Below are 19949 nucleotides of genomic sequence, written 5' to 3'. Positions count from 1 at the left end.
ACAGAAGAAAGAACGGTAGGGTGTCTTAAGTGCGGCTCTGTCTTCTACATAAAATAAACACTATAACAATCTGCATAAAAAACATGCATTCAACCCACAGGGATCAGAAGGACAAATATGTCAAAATCTCCATTCCTCCTAGACATATGCAGGGGATGCAGGGGATCCCGAAGACGACGGTCTGGAGCGCCAGGGACATGTAAGCGTTAGTCACCAGACCACACGGGGCACCTTAAACGGCTATCCGGCGGCAGCTGAAGCAGTCTGCGCTGCCGGATAGCCGTTTATGTGACACACACTAAATTTCTCAAAACCAATACCACTAAATCTGGAAAATGACAGTTAAAAAACAAACAAACAACATAATAAAAATGATCAGTGCTAAGACAGTGGGCAAACACTATCACATAAAAGACAGGTAACATAAATTCAACCTCAGGGGGTTGCTTACTCAATCCTGGAATATGTAGACTTAGTCCTCTTTCCCCCATTCAGGATAGATCATCAGTGGTTCCAGACCAGTCGCTCTATGGAAAGTACTCTGGTTCTTCTTGTATAGAAGTCCAAATTCCCAAATGGACTAAAAGTTAATATTAAAATAAAAACTACAGAAAAAGCAATGTGTTTTAAGAGGTCTAAAATGCCTCCATCCTCAGGCTTAATACAGTACAGTATACAACACCTTCCTTAGGCTTAATAAAGTATACAACCCCTTCCTTAGGCTTTAATAAAGTATACAACCCCTTCCTTAGGCTTAATAAAGTATACAACCCCTTCCTTAGGCTTAATAAAGTATACAACACCTTCCTTAGGCTTTAATAAAGTATACAACCCCTTCCTTAGGCTTAATAAAGTATACAACCCCTTCCTTAGGCTTAATAAAGTATTCAACCCCTACCTCAGGCTTAATACATTATACAACACCTAAACTTAAATATAAGACACTAACTAATCCAATGTTTTTGCACCCTCTCAAAATAATTCCTGCCTCCCACTCTCAGAAATTATGCAGCAAATGTCAGGATGAGGTGGTGCATTCCACCAGGGGCCCAAACAAAAAACACAGAAGCACGCCTGTGGCATGGGCCTCCAGGGTATGCTAACATAATAAGTAACGCCCTGATGCTATATTTGTAGCCTGTCTTTTATGTAATAAAGTGTCTTCTTCTAGGCAAAGCTTGCTTTCCACTGTTGGGATGTGACAGACAGGTGAGGTAAGTATGTGTAATGTGTGTAACTGTGTGTGTGTAAAGTGTATGTATGTTTAATGAGTAATGTAATGCATAATATGTGTGTGCGCATGTGTTTAGGCTACCTTTTGGCACTCATTGGCTATGGTCCCCAAAGCACTGAAAAATTAGCAGGTGCACACCACCCTAAGTAGAGCTCTAGCAAAAGGCTTTCTTAGACGTTATTATTCTCACAGTCTTCTTTAGTGTATTTGCGCACCACACATCATGCAAACTTTTACTACATTTCCCCCAACTCTGCAAAAAAAAAAAAAAAAAAAAATGACTACACACAGAGACCAATGATACATTTCCCCATAATTGCTGGATAATAGGCACCATAGTTGGACTGGAATGCCATCACCAGTGCTGGGCTGGAAAATAGTCACCAGTCAAGTTGTGATGTAGTTACCGTTGTTGGCTGGAGCATAGTTGCTGGAGCTGTCTGGATCTAAGTAACCTAACCTGGGCTGGAATATAGTCACTAATGCTGGGAAGCAATTTAGCCACCAGAGCTGGAGTGTAGTCACTGGATTTAGGCTGCATCTTAGTCACTAATGCTCGGCCACTAGTCACCAAAACTGGGTGAGAGTGTGGACACAGGAATAGCACAAGAAGACACCAGACTGTCAAATTTATACATAAAACCATCAGACACAAAACCATCAAACCGACAACAAGACTAGTAACAAGCGTAGTTACAAGTTTGGACCCAAGACTGTAAAAAAAAAATGCATCAAATTGCATGTTGTCAGGAGAGAAATAGTGAGAAACAGCAAAGTTTGTGACAATGGGTGTGCATTAGGTGTATGTATGTTTGTGTAATGTGCATTTACAGTATATATGTGTGTGATCTTTGTGAAAAATAATAATTCCAGTATGACGTGTATGAAAACATTTGTATAAGTTGATGTACATCTGTGCAATGTGTCTGAATGTGTGTTTATTGTTTATGTATGTGTGTATTGTCTATGTAATCCCTGTGTATTTTTAATGTTTATACCTGAATGGCCACTTTATTAGACACATCAAACTAATAGTGAGTTGGACCTCCTTTGGTCTTTAAAACCTCAGTTATTCATCAGAGCATAGTGTGGTGGCCCAGTACGGGATGGTGTGTCCCTGTGCTTCTCCTGCCCTGTCAGGCAGAGTCTCTCCATGTCCCCAGAGCCCCCTTTATGGGTTATCCCCTATGTACATAAGTTGTATAATAAAATGTACTGTTTCTTTAATAGCTGTTACCATGTCATTGTTACCCAGGAGGCACTAGCGACCAGGTGACCCCCCAAGTGACTTATGGGCTCCTTGCACAGCCCCCCTATAAAACCCGGGGAGGGGCTTCAATCTCTCTCTTAGCTCTCTTAGCTCATTGCTATTCCTGCTGAGGTCCAGTGCAGTCATCTCAGAGTGTGTCCAGAGCATTGGAGGCCTCAAGCCTAAAGTCTACAGCCACAAAGTCAGCCCAAGTAAGCTCAGTCATCTTCATGTCAGTTGTCAAGTAAAGTCTTCTATATAGTCACCATGGCCTGCACTAAAGTGTCTCTACATACTGCAAGTCCTAGTAAGCTAGCGAGGTCCCCCTCTGTCACTGGTCACCTCCTTTGGATATTGGCTGTACTGCATAGACTGTAACAACTGTCTACCCTCAGTAAAGTTAGTATAAACGTGACCAGAAGCAGATACACAATAGTAACTGTATTAATTTTTGGACATCTATGATGCCCTAATGATATATCAGAATTACTAAAGTGAATACGGCTTCATATATGATCTCCACAAGACAAGATAATCCAGAAAAGCGCAAAGGAGTCATTTAATTGAAGTATAAAATATATATAATTTTATTGATACATATTAAAAACATGCAATTCATAAAAGATGGGGGGGGGGGAGAAACTACAACCACTGGGAGAGGTTGAACAAAAAGGGGCGACACTACCTGCTTGTGCATCAATTCATAACAATAAATAATGTGTATGACTGGTAAACAGATTTAAAGTGCATAATAGGGGCTTGCAACAGCTTCCATAAGGTGCATTGACATAAATAAATACCAGCATACATACCAAAGTACAAATGTAGAAATATAATAGCAAAACCAAGCAGGAGTGACGCCACCCCAAAGATCATTTCGGTAATACTTTCGTCCTGGGGGAGACTGTAACAACTGTCTACCCTCAGTAAAGTTACCGTTGTCCGTAACTTGGCGTCAGTTTCTTCATTGGCCCGTGCTAAGGCTAAACCACGCTCTGGTGTCACGACAAGAAGGGGTTAATAACATGTGCCCCTAGGGTTATAACAGCTACTCTGCATTGCACCCCGCTGACACCACAATAGATTCCACCAGGTGTTAAAATAATTCTTTACCTCATCCTGGATATGCTCTATAAGGGTAGAGTCACACGTGTTGTATTTTGCTGCGTGTTTGCTGCTGTGTATTTTCCTACCCATTAAAGTCTATGGGTAGCGAAACCAACTGCAGAAAATATGCAGCAAAATACGGCAATGTGACCCTACTCATACAGTGTTTTTCAACCAGTGTTTTTTAGCTGATGCAGATCCAATCACTGAACCCCTAAGGGTTTACGCCCCAAGGGGACTAACTCCAATAACTTTGGAACCCCTTTTTAAAATCATTATATTTTATTACTCCAATAAAATCTGATTCCCAAAGTGCAACAATTCATTGGTGTATTACAATCACAATATGCACCCAACAATTGCCAATAAACTATTGAGAAAATCACTCTTGTGATTTATGTTTAACAATCAGTAGTAAAGAGGCTAAATCTTTAAGAAATATGGCGCTGCAGCACTATAATTCATTCTGTCAATAACCTCCTAATTCATGCCGACTGTCCTACATCACACTTTCTTTATAGGAACTATTAGCTATTGGTCACATTGCTCAAGGGTACAAATGATGCAAAAGTACCAGCATGCCTGGCATTGTGATGATTTGGCTACTAGATTATAGCATCTTCAAAACGGTGGGATGTGTCTGGTATGAAGTTGTTAGCATCTACCAAAAGTGGATCAATAAAATACAACTGGTGAACCGAAAACAAGGTCATAGGCAAGCAAGCCTTATTGATGTGTAAGGAAAGCAAAGGCTAGTCTGTCTGGCTTGATCCCACAAAATAGCTACAGCAGAGCAAAAAAAGTTAATTCTGGCTTTGGATTTAGAATATCAGTACATTGCAGCTTGCTGCATATTGGGCTATGTAGCAGCAGACTGGTCAGATTATCCATCCTGGCCCATGCCTTCTGCCAAGAGTCTGCATTGGGTATATGCCCCTTAGAACTGCACCATGGAACATTTAAAGTATGTGGCCTGGTGTGGGGAATCATATTTTCTTGTTGATGGCCAGGTGTGAGGGAGATGGCATCAAGGTACACATGGGAAGAAGCCAACATGGCAGAGGAAAAATAGTGTTCTGAGCAATGTTCTGCTAAGAAATCTTGGCCCCAAGTGTGCATGTGGCTGTTACATTGGCCATTGATGAAGACCAGGACCAGCCTGAACACAATTTTTTATGACAACAGTATTGCCAATTAGCAGTGACCTCTTTCAGAAGGGTAATGCTTCCTGCTACACTGAAAACATTGTTTGGAAAAGGTTATGGAGTTGATGGTTTTGATTTGGCCTCCAAACTCCCCAGATCTTAATCTGATCAACCGTCTGGGGGATGTGCTGCAAACCTCAACCATGGTGTTCCCATCCACATGCTAAGGTTTTGTGTGTGAATATATGTGTAATGGCAACAATATGTACTGTATGTGGGTGGTATCAATGTTAAATTTTATGGGATTGGCAAATTTAGTAAAATTCTTGGTCTGTGTACATGGTGGTGGGAGGAGGGAATATTGATACTTAGACCTGGTTGAAAAAGTACCTAGCTGCTTTGGTAAAGCTGATAAACATCTGCAAGATGTACATTTTTGCAGTAAATCCATACTTTGCGGTTATCAAAACAGCTTTAGTGGCTTTCGATCAGACTCCAATGGGTTATTAGTTGTTGTTAACATTTTTTGAGAACTCAATAGGAGTGATTTTGTTCATGCCTATTTTTTATGTGTGTATGTAAACATTTCAGTGTACTTCAATACTTAGTAATGCCCATAAATTCTTAGTGAGTTCTAGCACACACAGTATTTTGAGCCTCATTTTAGCCCTCATTTTGGTTTGGAAAAACAATTTGTCAATGATTCCCTGAATATGTAGGTAGCGGGGATATGCCATTTATTTTAAACAGTTCTATAATACTGTACTTAATGTGAAGCATCTGTAAAACCCCAGTATCAAATCCTACCGAGTTTTTTCTAATTAATTATATATGTGGCTCTGGGAAAAACGCAAGCTGACAGCCCTGCACTTAGGAACAATTAACATTAATTTGTACCGTTCTGTTTTAAGAGGAAAAAGTTTCTCAAGACTAAAGCTGTACAAATCTGCATTTATGTCTGCTCCATCCCAAGGCATTACACATAATGCTTGTTTGCATCGTGTATCAAAATGAATTCATGAATAAAAAGAACTTGCTGTAACTCTGTCTGCCATATTTTGAAGAAGATAGCGTGTTTGATGATTATCTCCTTTTATCAGGTGCTGCCCTGTGATGGTAGCAACATCTACGCTGGCGAAAGACTGAGAAAATCAAGTTATCAAATCATTCTAACGTATGCCAGGCTTCAGCTTCAGTGAGATCTGGTAGCCTATAATGTGCCTATCATTAATATTTTTATTTCATAAGTGCTACCTCAATTTTTGAAAATATATAGAGATAAGAACTATATATCCCTCCTATAGGGGAAAGGGATGATCTTTTCCATCACCCCAGCAATTGGACACATGCAGCAAGAATTAGTATTCTGATTGGACGTCGCTCTGTGTCACTGTGAGTGAGAAGGAGGGGTCTCAGGGAGGAGAGCGGCTGCTGTGCGGACACAGGAACATCTACAGAAACAATCACAGTCCCTCACTGTGTCTCTACTACACTTTAAAACAAGTCTTCCCTCTTCTTTTTTGCCACCCATAAAGTTCTGGGTGGCTGATAGTGCCAGACTGTTTTGTGGGACATCCCCAATTTCTTTTAAGAATAACAGAGAAATTGCCCAACACAGAGCTATTAGAAGAGATGTTCCAGAGTTGCTATTTCATGGGGAATAAAAGTACATTAATCATAGGGGGACTTATGATGGCCCTGACATACGATAGTTTCAACTTATGATGGCCCCTAAGAAGTCATAGTAAGTTAAAAACAGCATCACCTTACTATGCTTCTGTATGTCGGGGCCATTGCAAAAATGGCTATTAGGCAGAGCTAACAGCTACAGCTGTTGCACGCCCGTTTAATGTACCCTGTTTTGTTGCTGCCAAACTACAGTTAGTGAGTAAAAGTGTACTGTGTCTCTATTACAGCACCGTGTCTCTGTATTCAGTCTGCCCTCTTTTATCAGATACCCCTCTGTAGCATCGCCCCTTCAGCCATATCCCATAGTCATAGTTCTATCCGGTGCTGAGCTGCGAGTGTTGCGGCAAAAAAAAACGCCCGACCCTTATTTTCTCCCAACAATTTGAAGCGAAATGGGATGTGGCCCTTTCAGAATGCTCACAAAAGTTGATTTCATACATCATGGAAGAGGAAGAAGCGGAGCTTAAATTGTTACAAAAACTCAACGCTAGGTGTTACACTACAGAAATACTAGAACAAGCTGGAAACAACACAAAGAGAGAAACATAGCCGCACATCCACCATTTGTATTTTGATCTACTTGCCTCTCAGCATAATTAAAAAAACTAACAGGTTGTTACACATTTTGATCAAAAAGTATGAGCGCACTTGCCACTTCAAGGCCACCTAGTCAGTGGGTCCCTAACCTAACACTGGCGTAGCGCCGGGCAGCGTCCACCGCCTCCGAGACACCATGCTCACAGGGGATAGGAGCCAGTGGCCAGGCAGCCCCACTGCTGCCCGACCAAGCCCCTGGGCCATACCACCCCACAGACCAAGCATCACAGAAACAATGGCCGCCACAGAGGACCACATCAGTGTGAAACCTACCATGTGCTCCCTGCCAGAGGGCTGGGAAAATGCAGTCTCCAGCTAATTAAAAATGCCTGAGCTGAATGGGTGGAGTGGAGTGCTGGCCATGGAAGAAGGGAGAGACTACAAATGAACAATACATAGCCGCACAGCCACCAAGCTAGAAACAAAGCCAGTAATCTAGTTAGACAGGATATTATTGCTCCCAGTACTAGTAAACATAATAAGATAAAACAGAAAAGTAACGTCCCACTGTTTGTAACTCAATACAGCAGACAATACCATAAAGTTGGAAATATCATGAGGAAATATTTACCAGTACTCCTACGGGACACTATATTAAATAACCTAATATCAGAGGAATTCAGAATGGTATCGAGAAGGGGTCCCTCCCTGGGTTCTGTATTGTCCCCCAGTGTATTCAGTAGTAAAAATACATCTGATAGATCTACATGGTTGCAATGTGCAGGCAACTGGAAGTGTGGACATAGGGTTTGTTTCACCTGTAACCATGTGATAGTGAAAAAAGAATATTGTTCATATGCTAATGGTAAAACATTTCAGATTAAAGATTATATTAATTGTAACACAAACAATGTGGTCTACTTAGCTTCCTGTGAGGTAGGCAAATATCAGTATGTAGGCTGTACTTCGAATGCTCTAAAGGGGAGAATTTGTAGACATATGTCATTCGTGGAACCAATTATTATTGTAACTTGAGGGGCCACTGTATTTACTAATACGGCATTTCAGGAATGGCCTCAGATCCTCTTTAGGGTACGTTCACACATACAGGATCCTGCGCAGGATTTGTAACTGCAGATTAGAAGCGGTGCTCAGTCATTTAGTTTACATTGAAATCTGCAGCAGAAAATCCAGTGCATCAAATCTGTGTACGTGTGAACCCTTAAGGGGAGAATGGATGGTAAATTAAGTGTTATAATTTTATTGACTCTAAGATTTGTTATTGTTTCTATTTCATACACATACAAAAATGAAACTTGCTTAGCAGCACTGAACCTGAATGTCTTTTTCTGCCAATGCTTTCATTTACATCTTTAATACGCATCAAACGGCCAAGGTAATTTTGGATAACCAGCTAGCAATCAATTCTTTGCCGCTATTTGGCAACTGTATTAACAATTATTCATATAAAAAGTTCGCAGCAGGAACTTCCTTGACTGGGGAATTCCAGTCACCTTGGCCCGGCGCCATAGCAATAATTGTTTGAGTTTTTTTCTGTTGCTTGTTGGTTCTCTTGGTTTCTTCTGCATCTAGGTCCTTTTATTACATAGTTATGTAAGGACCTTAAAGTGTACCTGTCATTAAAAAACTGAGATCCCCGATCAGGAGAACGAGCTGGGATTAGCATGATTTACTCCCAAGCTCTCAGCGATTTTGGCTCGCTGCTCCATAGACTTATAATTGAGCAGCAAAGACAAAGGTTGTTGAGAGCTGGTAAGTAGAGCGCACTAATCCCAGCTCTTTTTCCTAATTGGTGGAGGTCTTAGAACTGAGACCCTACCCGATCAAAACTTTTGACATCTGATAATTTTTTTTTTTATTACAGGGACACTAAATAGGGCCATTTTATCCACACCTTTTAGGATATACTACCAGGCACTGTTTAGGAAATTTTTTTCAGTAATTTCTGATTGTGATGCTAACATAAAGCATCATGCTGCTTATTCACTGTCTCAATGTGACTATCCTCTTGTAAGGGTCACGGCAGGTGGTGGATCCTCTGGGCCTGTGTGGATGATGACATGAGCCATGCCAGGGAGCGGAGTCTAAGGTGCCGCTGGTTTTCACCAGAGCCCGCCGCAAAGCGGGATGGTCTTGCTGCGGCAGGCGGCACCCAGGTACCCCTGGCACAACTAGTCTACACAGGTTGCTGGGATGTGGCGTGACACAAAAGGAAACTGGCAAGACGTGGTCAGGGTAGCAATAGGTCAGGGCAGGCGGCACAGGTGCATGGTCAGGTAACGGAACAAGGATCTGGTACTTATATCAGGAACACAGAAACACAGTATGCTTTCTCTAGGGCACAAGGGCAACAAAGATCCGGCAGGGAACAAAGGGAGGAGCTGATACTTAAAGATAAGGCGCAGGTGTGGACACTTAATTCACTGAGTACTGGCCCTTTAAATATAAGAGTTCCAGCGCACACTAGAATGTGGGGGCATGCGCGCCGGGGCTGCGAGGACAGGAAGACTAGGGAGCTGAGTGACGGGCTGGGATTCGCATGCAGGCGCGTCACGCAATTTTACACCTCTAATAATATCATAACAATCTAGAGACTGCCAGAAAGAAGGGAGGATCCTGGAAAATTCCCCAGGTACCATATTCACACCTTAATATCAGGATGTTGTCCGGTAGTTTAAAGTAGTGCAGAAACGAGGTGAGTTAAGAATCTGAGTGTCTAGACTACATGAGGGTTGTTTGACCTCCCTATATTCAGACTCCATATCAGATCTTTATATAATAGAATCCAAACTGTAATGCCTGGTCTGTTATACAGTGGTCTGAGTTCTGTAAACAGAGGAGTTCTGATCTGCAATTTGTAAGCTGTTGGTCTGGGATATGTAAATTGCGGGCCTGTAAACTGAATAAAATGTGGTCTGGGGTCTACAAACAAGGGGATCTAGTCTGCAGTTTTTTTTTTAGCAGGTCTGATCTTGGGTCTGTATTTATTTAAAAATGATTTTTTATGGGTTTATATTCATTTAGAGGGTTTGGTCTGGGGTCTAGTGTGATATATATATATATATATATATATATATATATATATATATATATATTTTACCAGTGTAGCCATATAAGCCACATAAATAATATATTTTTTCTAGGACATGTTATATTTTTTTAATGTCGCAATTTTGGGTACAGGTAATGTTTTGTGTAACAGCCCATTTTGGCCTTGAGGACACAGGAAATTTTCATTTTTGCATTTTCCTTTCTTCCGCCTCACCTTCTAAGAGCCATAACTCTGTTATACAGGGTGGGCCATTTATATGGATACACCTTAATAAAATGGGAATGGTTGGTGATATTAACTTCCTGTTTGTGACACGTTAGTAAATGTGAGGTGGGAAACTTTTCAAGATTGGTGGTGACCATGGCGGCCATTTTGAAGTTGGCCATTTTGAATCCAACTTTTGTTTTTTCATTAGGAAGGGGGTAATGTGACGCATCAAACTTATTGGGAATTTCCCAAGAAAAACAATGATGTGCTTGGTTTTAACGTAACTTTATTCTTTCATGAGTTATTTACAAGTTTCTGACCACTTATAAAATATGTTCAATGTGCTGCCCATTGTGTTGGATTGTCAATGCAACCCTCTTCTCCCACTCTTCACACACTGATAGCAACACAGCCGGAGAAATGCTAGCACAGGCTTCCAGTATACGTAGTTTCAGATGCTGCACATCTCGTATCTTCACAGCATAGACAATTGCCTTCAGATGACCCCAAAGATAAGTCTAAGGGGGTCAGATCGGGAGACCTTGGGGGCCATTCAACTGGCCCACGACGACCAATCCACTTTCCAGGAAACTGTTCATCTAGGAATGCTCGGACCTGGCACCAATTATGTGGTGGTGCACCATCTTGCTGGAAAAACCCAGGGAATATGCCAGCTTCAGTGCATAAAGAGGGAAACACATCATCATGTAGCAATTTCGCATATCCAGTGGCCTTGAGGTTTCCATTGATGAAGAATGGCCCCACTATCTTTGTACCCCATATACCACACCATACCATAAATTTTTGTGTTCCAACAGTCTTGGAGGGATCTATCCAATGTGGGATAGTGTCAGACCAATAGCGATGGTTTTGTTTAACTTCACCATTCACATAAAAGTTTGCCTCATCACTGAACAAAATCTTCTGTCTAAACTGAGGGTCCTGTTCCAATTTTTGTTTTGCCCATTCTGCAGCACCTGAAACTACGGATACTGGAAGCCTGTGCTAGCATTTCTCCTGCGGTGTTGCTATCAGTGTGTGAAGAGTGGGAGAAGAGGGTTGCATTGACAATCCAACACAATGGGCAGCACATTGAACACATTTTATAAGTGGTCAGAAACTTGTAAATAATTCATGAAAGAATAAAGTTATGTTACAACCAAGCACATCCTTGTTTTTCTTGTGAAATTCCCAATAAGTTTGATGTCACATGACCCTCTTCCTATTGAAAAAACAAAAGTTGGATTCAAAATGGCCGACTTCAAAATGGCTGCCATAGTCACCACCCATCTTGAACAGTCCCCCCCCCCCCCTCACATATACTAATGTGCCACAAACAGGAAGTTAATATCACCAACCATTTTATTAAGGTGTATCCATACAAATGGCCCACCCTGTATTTTGATATACAGACCCATACAAGGGCTTGTTTTTTGCGCGACCAATTGTACTTTATAATGACACCTTTCATTATAGGAAAAAAATGTATGGTGAAATCAAACAAATATTATTTGTGGTTGGAAATTGAAAAAAACAAACCACAATTTTCGATTTTTACACAATTTTAGATTTTTACGCAATTTTAGGTTTTACACAGTGCACTTTATGATAAAAATGACCAGTAATCTTTATTCTGTAGGTTATGATTTACACGATACCCAAGTTATATAATTTTTCTATTGTACTACTTAAAAAAGTCAAACTTTTTTTTTTTAACAAAATCAGTACTTTTTTTGTAAAATGAAAATATAGTTTTTATTTTTTTAAGGGAGGAGTTTTTATATAATTTTAATAACCTTTTTATATTTTTTTATTTTACACTTTTTAAGTCCCCATAGGTGACTTTTATTTGCAATTATTAGCTTTTGCACAGCATTGCACATTGGAGAGCTGAGCAGGCGACTGGATCCTCTGCCGATGTTTCAGCTCATGGGACCCCGCGATCACATGAGCTACCTGGGAAGTTTTAATTTAACTTTAGACACTGTGATCAGGATTGATAACAGAGTTTAAAGGGTAAATGCCAGCCGCAGAGGGATTAACACTTCCTGTCATTAACAGTGAGGTCCTGACTACTGATAGTAGCCTTCCCTTACCTGCACTCGCTTCATAGGCATTTCCCTTTCCAGGGCGTAAAGGTACGTCCTGTTGCATTAAGTCCCAGATGACAAGATTGTAACTGTACTCCCTGTGTCCTGCAGGAGTTAAGGTCACAGTTAAATTCCTTTTTGTTGTGTTTTAGTTTTTTTCCTCCTTTTAAGAGCCATAACTCTTTTTTTATTTTTCCATCCTCATAGCTATTTGAGGGCTTGTTTGTTGCGCAACCAATTTTAATGACACCTTTTATTTTACCATTATTTGTGCAGGGCAAGCAGGAAAATATTATTTAACTTTTAAAGAGTGCAATTAATGATAAAACTGACATGTCTTTATTCTGTGGGTTGATAAGATTAAAAGGATACCCATAATTACATAGCTTTTCTGTTATTGTACTGCTTTTAAAAAAACATTTTCACACGCAATAATTTTTTTCTGTTTATAGGGCTCATTTTTCCCCCACATATATAACTTTCTAATGAATTTATTTCTGGAATGTGATGTCCCCAAAATCAGCCGTTTTGGACATAATGTTTTAATAGTTTGGACATTTTCGCATGCAGTGATACCAAATATGCATTTTTTATTACATTTTTTTTTTTTTAGGGAAAGGGCTTATTTATATTTAAAAACAAACTTTTTTGAATTACTTTTATTTACACTTTTTAAGTTCCCATAGGGGACTCTTACGTGCAGTATTCATGCAACTGTCATTTAAAGTCTAATAAAGCAAGAGCAGCCTCTTAATATGTATAGCTTGAAACAAAGATGAGACAGAGGGGATAGGATAGAAACTTTTAAATCCGCAAAGGGAATCAACATTTCCTAATGAAATCAGTGGAAGATGGGGTTTTTTTGTGTGTTTTTTTTAGGTAAAACCATATAGTTTTTGAATACAGGAATTTGGTGTGTTTTACCGTACTTGTCAAAAACATGCAGTTTACCCTTGTGGCAAGCCCTAAGGAACCTCTGTGTGTAGTAGCAGCTATCAGTCTCTAAGTAAATCAGGCAAAGCTTTATCTTATACATGTGTTAGGCAGACCAATAGTGCTTGGAATGTGAAATGCAGTCATATTAAGTATCTTTCTATTTCTAGGGCTCCTACGGTGTGGTGAAACTGGCTTACAATCAAAGTGACGACAAATATTATGTAAGTAACACCTGATAAAGAATAAAGTTGTAATACTTTATGTAAATATTGCCTATTCTTGTTATACAGCTAAATCTTGTGTTATAATGAATTATGGTGTGTACAAATACAGTGTGTGCAAGTAACACATCAGCAGCAGTTCTTAGGTTGTTTAAAGGGATTTTCTGTGACTTTTACATTGATGGCTTATCCTCAAGATAGGATATTAATGTCTAACCTGCCGGATGCCAACACCCGGAACTCCTGCTGATCATCTGTTCTGCAGAGTTGCGGCAGATGGTTTTGTTCATTGTGCAGTAGCTGTGCCAGGTTACTGCAGCTCAGCTTCCTTTTAAGTGGGAGCTGAGCCGCAGTAACCCAGCATGGCCACTACACAATGAATTTAGCCATCTACTTCTGGCCCAAATCATTGTATATATGCTTCTAACAAATAGTAAATATACTCCTTTAGTGTATTTATGTTCACTCATTTGAATATATATATATATATATATATTTTTTTTTTTTATAAAACTCAGCTCTATAGCAAAGCACGGTCTAGATGGCCCCCTTCCCCAATTGGACTCCATTAGAAACAGAATATGAAAAGCCTTGTTACTTCCATGCATCCAACTTTGGAATGAAATTATCTTTATCATGTGTCTTACTGTCATATTACTGGTCGACCACAAGCTCAAAATGTTTGCCAGTTACCAGCTGTGAATCTGATTCATGATCACAGTCAAGAGGTTAATGTTGTTTTTCAATTTCTTACGCATAGTAATAACACTGCAACAACAATGATGTATTCCTAGTAATAGCAATGAGCAGTGTTATGCAAGGTACACCAATTATACCTTGGTGTTTATTCAATGCAATGAACTTAAGTAAACCCAGAATTGAGCATTTTACAAATGTTTGTTGTTGTTGCTAGAAAAGCCAAAGAGGACAATTTAGGGTCCCATTGTATTGTGTTTTTTTGTTGTTGTTGTCTAGACAATGCCTACATGTAAAATATATGTCCTTGTAGTCTGATTGAAAAAAATTGTCTAAATGTATGTGCTATTTGTAAATAGTCTTCCTACTTAGGCAGGAGAATTATTGTTGTCCCCATATTGAGCGACATGGGGTTCTGCTGCATAATTTTTAAGCAGAATTATGCTCGGATATTCCTTAGTATGAACCCTGCCTTAGAGAAGAAATGTATTTTTCTAATTCCACCAATAGAAAGCTACCAGGGCAGAAATTCAGCCTTGGCATTTCAAATCACACAGGCCCACTGACTGTATGGTGAATGTGAAATATGTTTATGCACTAGCGAGTTATGGCTGAACCCAGACTTAAAGTGTTACTGTCATAGGAAAAAAAAAGTTTGTCAATCAATCACTACAAACAGCAATAATCGGGCTGTTACATGGACAGATCCGTGATTTCAGTGGAAAGTGTGTTAGGGCTCATTCACACTACCCGAAATATTCCCAGCAGATATTCCATCTGGAGCAGGCTACGGCAATACAAGGTGGCAGAAGTGTTCTCAGTACAAGGCAATGCATTTCAGAGCAGATTCCATCAAAAGAATGAACATATTTCAGCGGAGTATGGGGTCCGGAATTTTCATGGCAGAGTATCAAAAATTCTGTAGTAGAAATGGTGCAGCAGAATTCCATTGAGAACAGTGGGAGACCACTGCACTGTATTTCCAAGTGGAATTCTGGTCTGGAATTCCACTCGCAAAATACAAAATGTGAATGGATCCATATGTTTCCTCTCTTCTACTGCAGAGGAATTGATCATGTCCTGTTAGTTTCCTCTATAGATTAATACTGATTCAATGTATTCCCAGCAGCATGACTCCCCCTATGATTATTGTTAGGGGACCCTTTAACACAAAAAAGAATGTCCATAGCATACAGCCTCTTTAATAGTCCTAACTGAATAAATCAAACGTTAAGATGGCAAAATACATATAGTGCATTTTTATTAACCATACAGTAGTGGCACTCATGAAGCGCAACCTTGGATGTTGAAAGAGCACAGCTAGTGTTAATTTTTTCTGTCTATTTTCAAAAATAACTGTATATTCTGCACTGATGTGCACCAGTTTAATAACGGTCTTTTAAAATTCTTTCTTCGCAAAAGTTACAGATTGAAATGAACAATCCTACCATGTCAGCCAAGTATAATTTAATAAACTTCAGTTTGTGGTTGTTCTACTGCTCAAAGAAAAAACTAAAATAGAATTTTGCTCTTGTAGAAATGCTTATCTATGAAGAAAATTTGAGTGCTGGGAATCTCTTGAAAATATAAAATATGTGGAAGCTTTGCATATACCATTGTCAGGGTCTAAAAAATTAACTTAGCTTGTCCTCTTTGTACGTTATGGGGGAGACAAATTCTTTCCCAGAAAACTAGTGTTAAAAAGACACAAGAATCCCCAATTGCCCCATATGTTAGGTTTCCATACAGGTTTTTACAGTTTTTTTGTTTTTTTTTAATACTGCGACTGCAGTTTTCGGGTCAAAGTGGATCCAGTAGGAAGGAGAAGTGTAAGTTATTCCTTTATATTTCCGATTCTTTTTGAATACACTTCTGTCTTTGGCTGAAAAACTGGCAGTTTTCCAAAAATCACCAGAAAAGAACCTCGCCTTACTGTATTAAAGCTAACCAAGTGAAAAATTATAAAATCAACAATACTTGGCTATGACTTGAGAGGTTTGGGTACATGGTATTATTTTCTAGTGCTTTTAATATTCATATTAAAGGGATCATTTTATTAATGTAACCTATTAAATTTAAGCAACCAGACAGCGCCCCACACATCCATTCAATTGTTATATGCCAGCCAGTGGGGTAGCAATAAATGTGGGGGCCCTCCTGCAAGACCTACTGAGGAGGCCCCTAAGCTCTTCCCCCCCCCCCCCAAGGTATGCCACACCCATGCCAATGTACCCCACCCATACTGATATGGACCACCCATATGCGTTTTCTATGGTCGTATGAAGACCATTTGTAAGTAATACTTACATTAGTTTTTTTAAATGTCACTGTAGTGTACAATATATAGCGTAGATAAAATAATACCATTATCTATGTTTTACAACCTAAGTAAATAAACAAGTGAGGACTGCCACACACTGCTCCCTCTGAATATAATACAGCCACACACTGCACCCTCTGAATTTAATGCTGCCAGACACTGCACCCTCCGAATATAATACACCCACTGCTAACTCTGCAGATAAAACTTACACACACTGGCACTCTATCTTTTGTCCTGACACCAACCCCAGCGCACCAACGTCATTCTATGCGGCTGGTAAATACTACCACACACTGTGGCCTCAGAATATAATACTATATATATATATATATATATATATATATATATATATATATATATATACACTGTTCCCTTTGAATATAATACTACTACACACTGCTACCTCTGCATATAGAACTAACACACATTGGCCCTCTGTCTTCATGTCCCGAGGGTTCTGTAAGCTCCTCTGAGCTACCTGCAGATTTAACCCTTTAGAAGATCACGGCTTCTAAAGGGTTAAATGAGGGGCAGCGGCGGGATCGCCAATGCCTACCATAAGCAGTGCGTGTCTGGCTACTGATGGTAGCCGCCACTTATTGCCCTGAGCTCGCTTCACAAACACTTAAGGCCTTGGGACGTACAGGTATGCCCTGCGTTCTTAAGTACCAGGGAACGAAGGCTTACCTGTACACCCTGCGTCCTTAAGAGGTTAACACACATACATTAACCCCTTCCATAATAAAAGTTTAAATCACCCCCCTTTTTCCACGGCAAGAACGGCCTAAACGGCATAAACGTTAAAAAATACCAAACCCCTGTGTTTTTTTAATCACTTAATACCCCAGAAAAAATGAATAAAAAAACGATCAAAAAGTCCAATCAATACTACTATGGTACAGATAAAAACAACAAATCACAGTGCAAAAAAAATTAGCCCTCATAGAGCCCAGTAACCAAAAAAATAAAAAAGTTATGGTTTTCAGAAAATAGCCATTAAAAATAAAATTAATTTTCTAAAAATGTTCAGATTTTTTTAATAATTAGTAAAACAGGAGGCAAACTATACAAATTGGTTATTTTTTTTATGGTGCCGACCTAAAGTATCAAGGTTTCATGTTAGTTTGACCGGTTAATGTCGTAAAAAAAAGAAAAAAAAACTAATTTGTAAAATTGCTTTTTTTTTTTCCAAGTTCACCTCAAATATTTTTCTTTCCGTTTTGAAGCATATGTTATGAAAAAATTAATGAAGATGTTGGTTTTGCAAAAAATAAGCCATTATATGGGTGCGTAGAGTTATGGCTATTAAAGGGCGAGGAGGAAAAAACAAAAGTACGACAATGAAAATTGGCCTGGTCCTTAAAGGGTTAATAGTGTGGACATTTCCACACGCGGCCATACTACTTGTTTATATTTATTTGAAAAATTGGAAAAGAAGGGTAATTCAAACTTTTATTCGGAAAGGGGCTTATTCACATTTATTAACTTTTTTAAAATATATTTTATTCACAATTTTTTTTTCCCCAATAGGAGACCATTACGTGTGGATGTGAACACTGAACAATGCTGCTCCATAGTAGAGTATTGATCAGTGTTATTGGCGGTGCTCTGCTTCTTCTTTTCCTGTGGCGCAGCTTCCCCCCAAAAAACAAACTCCCAGCATGTTGCACTATATAGTAGTATAGGTTATGGTGAAACATGCAGCAGAGCCATAGGCCAAGGAATGCTGAGAGTTGTAGTTACTGACTACAATGCTCAGCATGCCCTGATACACTCCAGCATGTTGCACCATAACCTATAGTATTATATAGTGCAACATGCTGGGAGCTGTACCTTTTGGGTCAGCTGTGGAACCATAGACTGTGTCAAAGAACCCTGGGAGTTGTAGTTACGAACTACAACACCCAGCATGACCTGATACAGCCTATGGCTATGCAGGTGACCCAAAACTACAACTCATGCTGCACTAACCTGTAATTAAAAAAATTACAGCAGATCTGGCTGCCACTTCCTCGTATAAAGAGTCAGGGCCTCCGCACTGACGGCATCCTTCCTGGTAACAGATATTCCTGTGTGCGGCATGCACGTCTATTACCAGCATACCCTGCGCTCTTAACCCTTGAGGACCAAGCCCATTTTCACCTTAAGGACCAGAGCATTTTTTGCAAATCTGACCTCTGTCACTTTATGCATTAATAACTCTGGGATGCTCTTTAACGAAAATTTCAAAATCTGAATTTTTCAGGGACCAGTTAAGTGAATTTGAGGCTCTTTATGTTAGAAATACCCCATAATGGACCCCATTATGAAAACACCCCTCAAAGTAATCAAAATGACATCCAGAAAGTTTGTTAACCCTTTAGGTGTTTCACAGGAATAGCAGCCAAGTGGAGGAGAAAATTCAAAATCTTCATTTTTACACTAACATGTTCTTGTTGACCCTTTTTTTTTTTTTTTTTTTTCATTTTTACAAGGGGTAAAAGGAGAAAAGCCCACAAAATGTGTAACCCAATTTATCTTGAATATGGAAATACCTCATATATGTATGTAAAGTGCTCTGTGGGTGCACTAGAGGGCTCAGAAGGGAAGGAGCAACAATTGGCTTGCATTTAGGAAGCCCCCATTGTGCCAGAACAGAAAATATATATATATATATCACATGGCACACTATTTGGGAAACTACATCCCTCAAGGAATGTAAAAAGGGGTACAGTGAGCCTTAACACCCCACAGGTGATTGACGAACTTTCGTTAAAGTGGCATATGAAAATGAAAAATTCAATTTTTTTTCACAAAAATGCTGGTGTTACCCCAAATTTTTCATCTTTACAAAGGGTAATTTGAGAAAGGGATAAAAGGAGAAAAGGCCCCCCAATGTCAGTGTAAGAGTAAAAGAAAAAGACCCCCAAAATTTGTAACGCAATTTCTCCCGAGTACGGAAATACCCCATATGTGGCCCTAAACTGTTGCCTTGAAATAAGACAGTGCTCCAAAGTTAGTGAGGCCTAAATTGTGGATTTACATAGGAGCAACCCAGATAGAAGCATGGCACTTGCCTCCTCCACCAAAAATACCCTACGGCAGTGTTTCCCAAACACTGCCTCCAACTTTTACAAAACTCCCAGCATGCCTGGACAGTCAATGGCTGTCCGACAATGCTGGGAGTTGTTGTTTTGCAACAGCTGGAGGATCTGTTTTGGAAAGTGCCATACGAGATGGGGGGTGGTTAGCTGTGTAAGGGTGTGTATATGTAGTGTTTTACTCTTTATTTTTTGTAGTGTAGTATTTTTAGGGTACATTCACTCGAGTGGGGGTTTCCTGCTGGGAGTTTGAGTTTGGCGTAAAATTTGCTCAAACTCGCATCAGGAAACTCACTGTAAACCCGACCGTGTAACTGTAAATGGAGGTGGGGGACGCAGACCTCCAGCTGTTGCAAAACTAA

General features: G+C 39.7%; 1 protein-coding gene across 2 annotated transcripts in view; it reads left to right on the top strand.

The window, feature by feature from the left end:
* Positions 1 to 19949, top strand: part of CAMKK1 (calcium/calmodulin dependent protein kinase kinase 1) — a 261847-nt gene that overhangs the window by 111329 nt on the left and 130569 nt on the right. For both annotated transcript variants that reach the window (XM_056556398.1, XM_056556397.1), the window contains exon 4: positions 13435 to 13488. In XM_056556398.1, coding sequence (XP_056412373.1) covers positions 13435 to 13488 — 54 coding nt within the window. The remainder of the gene's footprint in view (positions 1 to 13434; positions 13489 to 19949) is intronic.

The sequence above is a fragment of the Hyla sarda genome, chromosome 2, assembly GCF_029499605.1.
Source record: "Hyla sarda isolate aHylSar1 chromosome 2, aHylSar1.hap1, whole genome shotgun sequence".
Lineage (NCBI taxonomy): Eukaryota > Metazoa > Chordata > Amphibia > Anura > Hylidae > Hyla > Hyla sarda.
The sequence above is the reverse complement of the archived record's forward strand: the minus strand, read 5'-3'. Positions and strand labels throughout refer to the sequence as shown.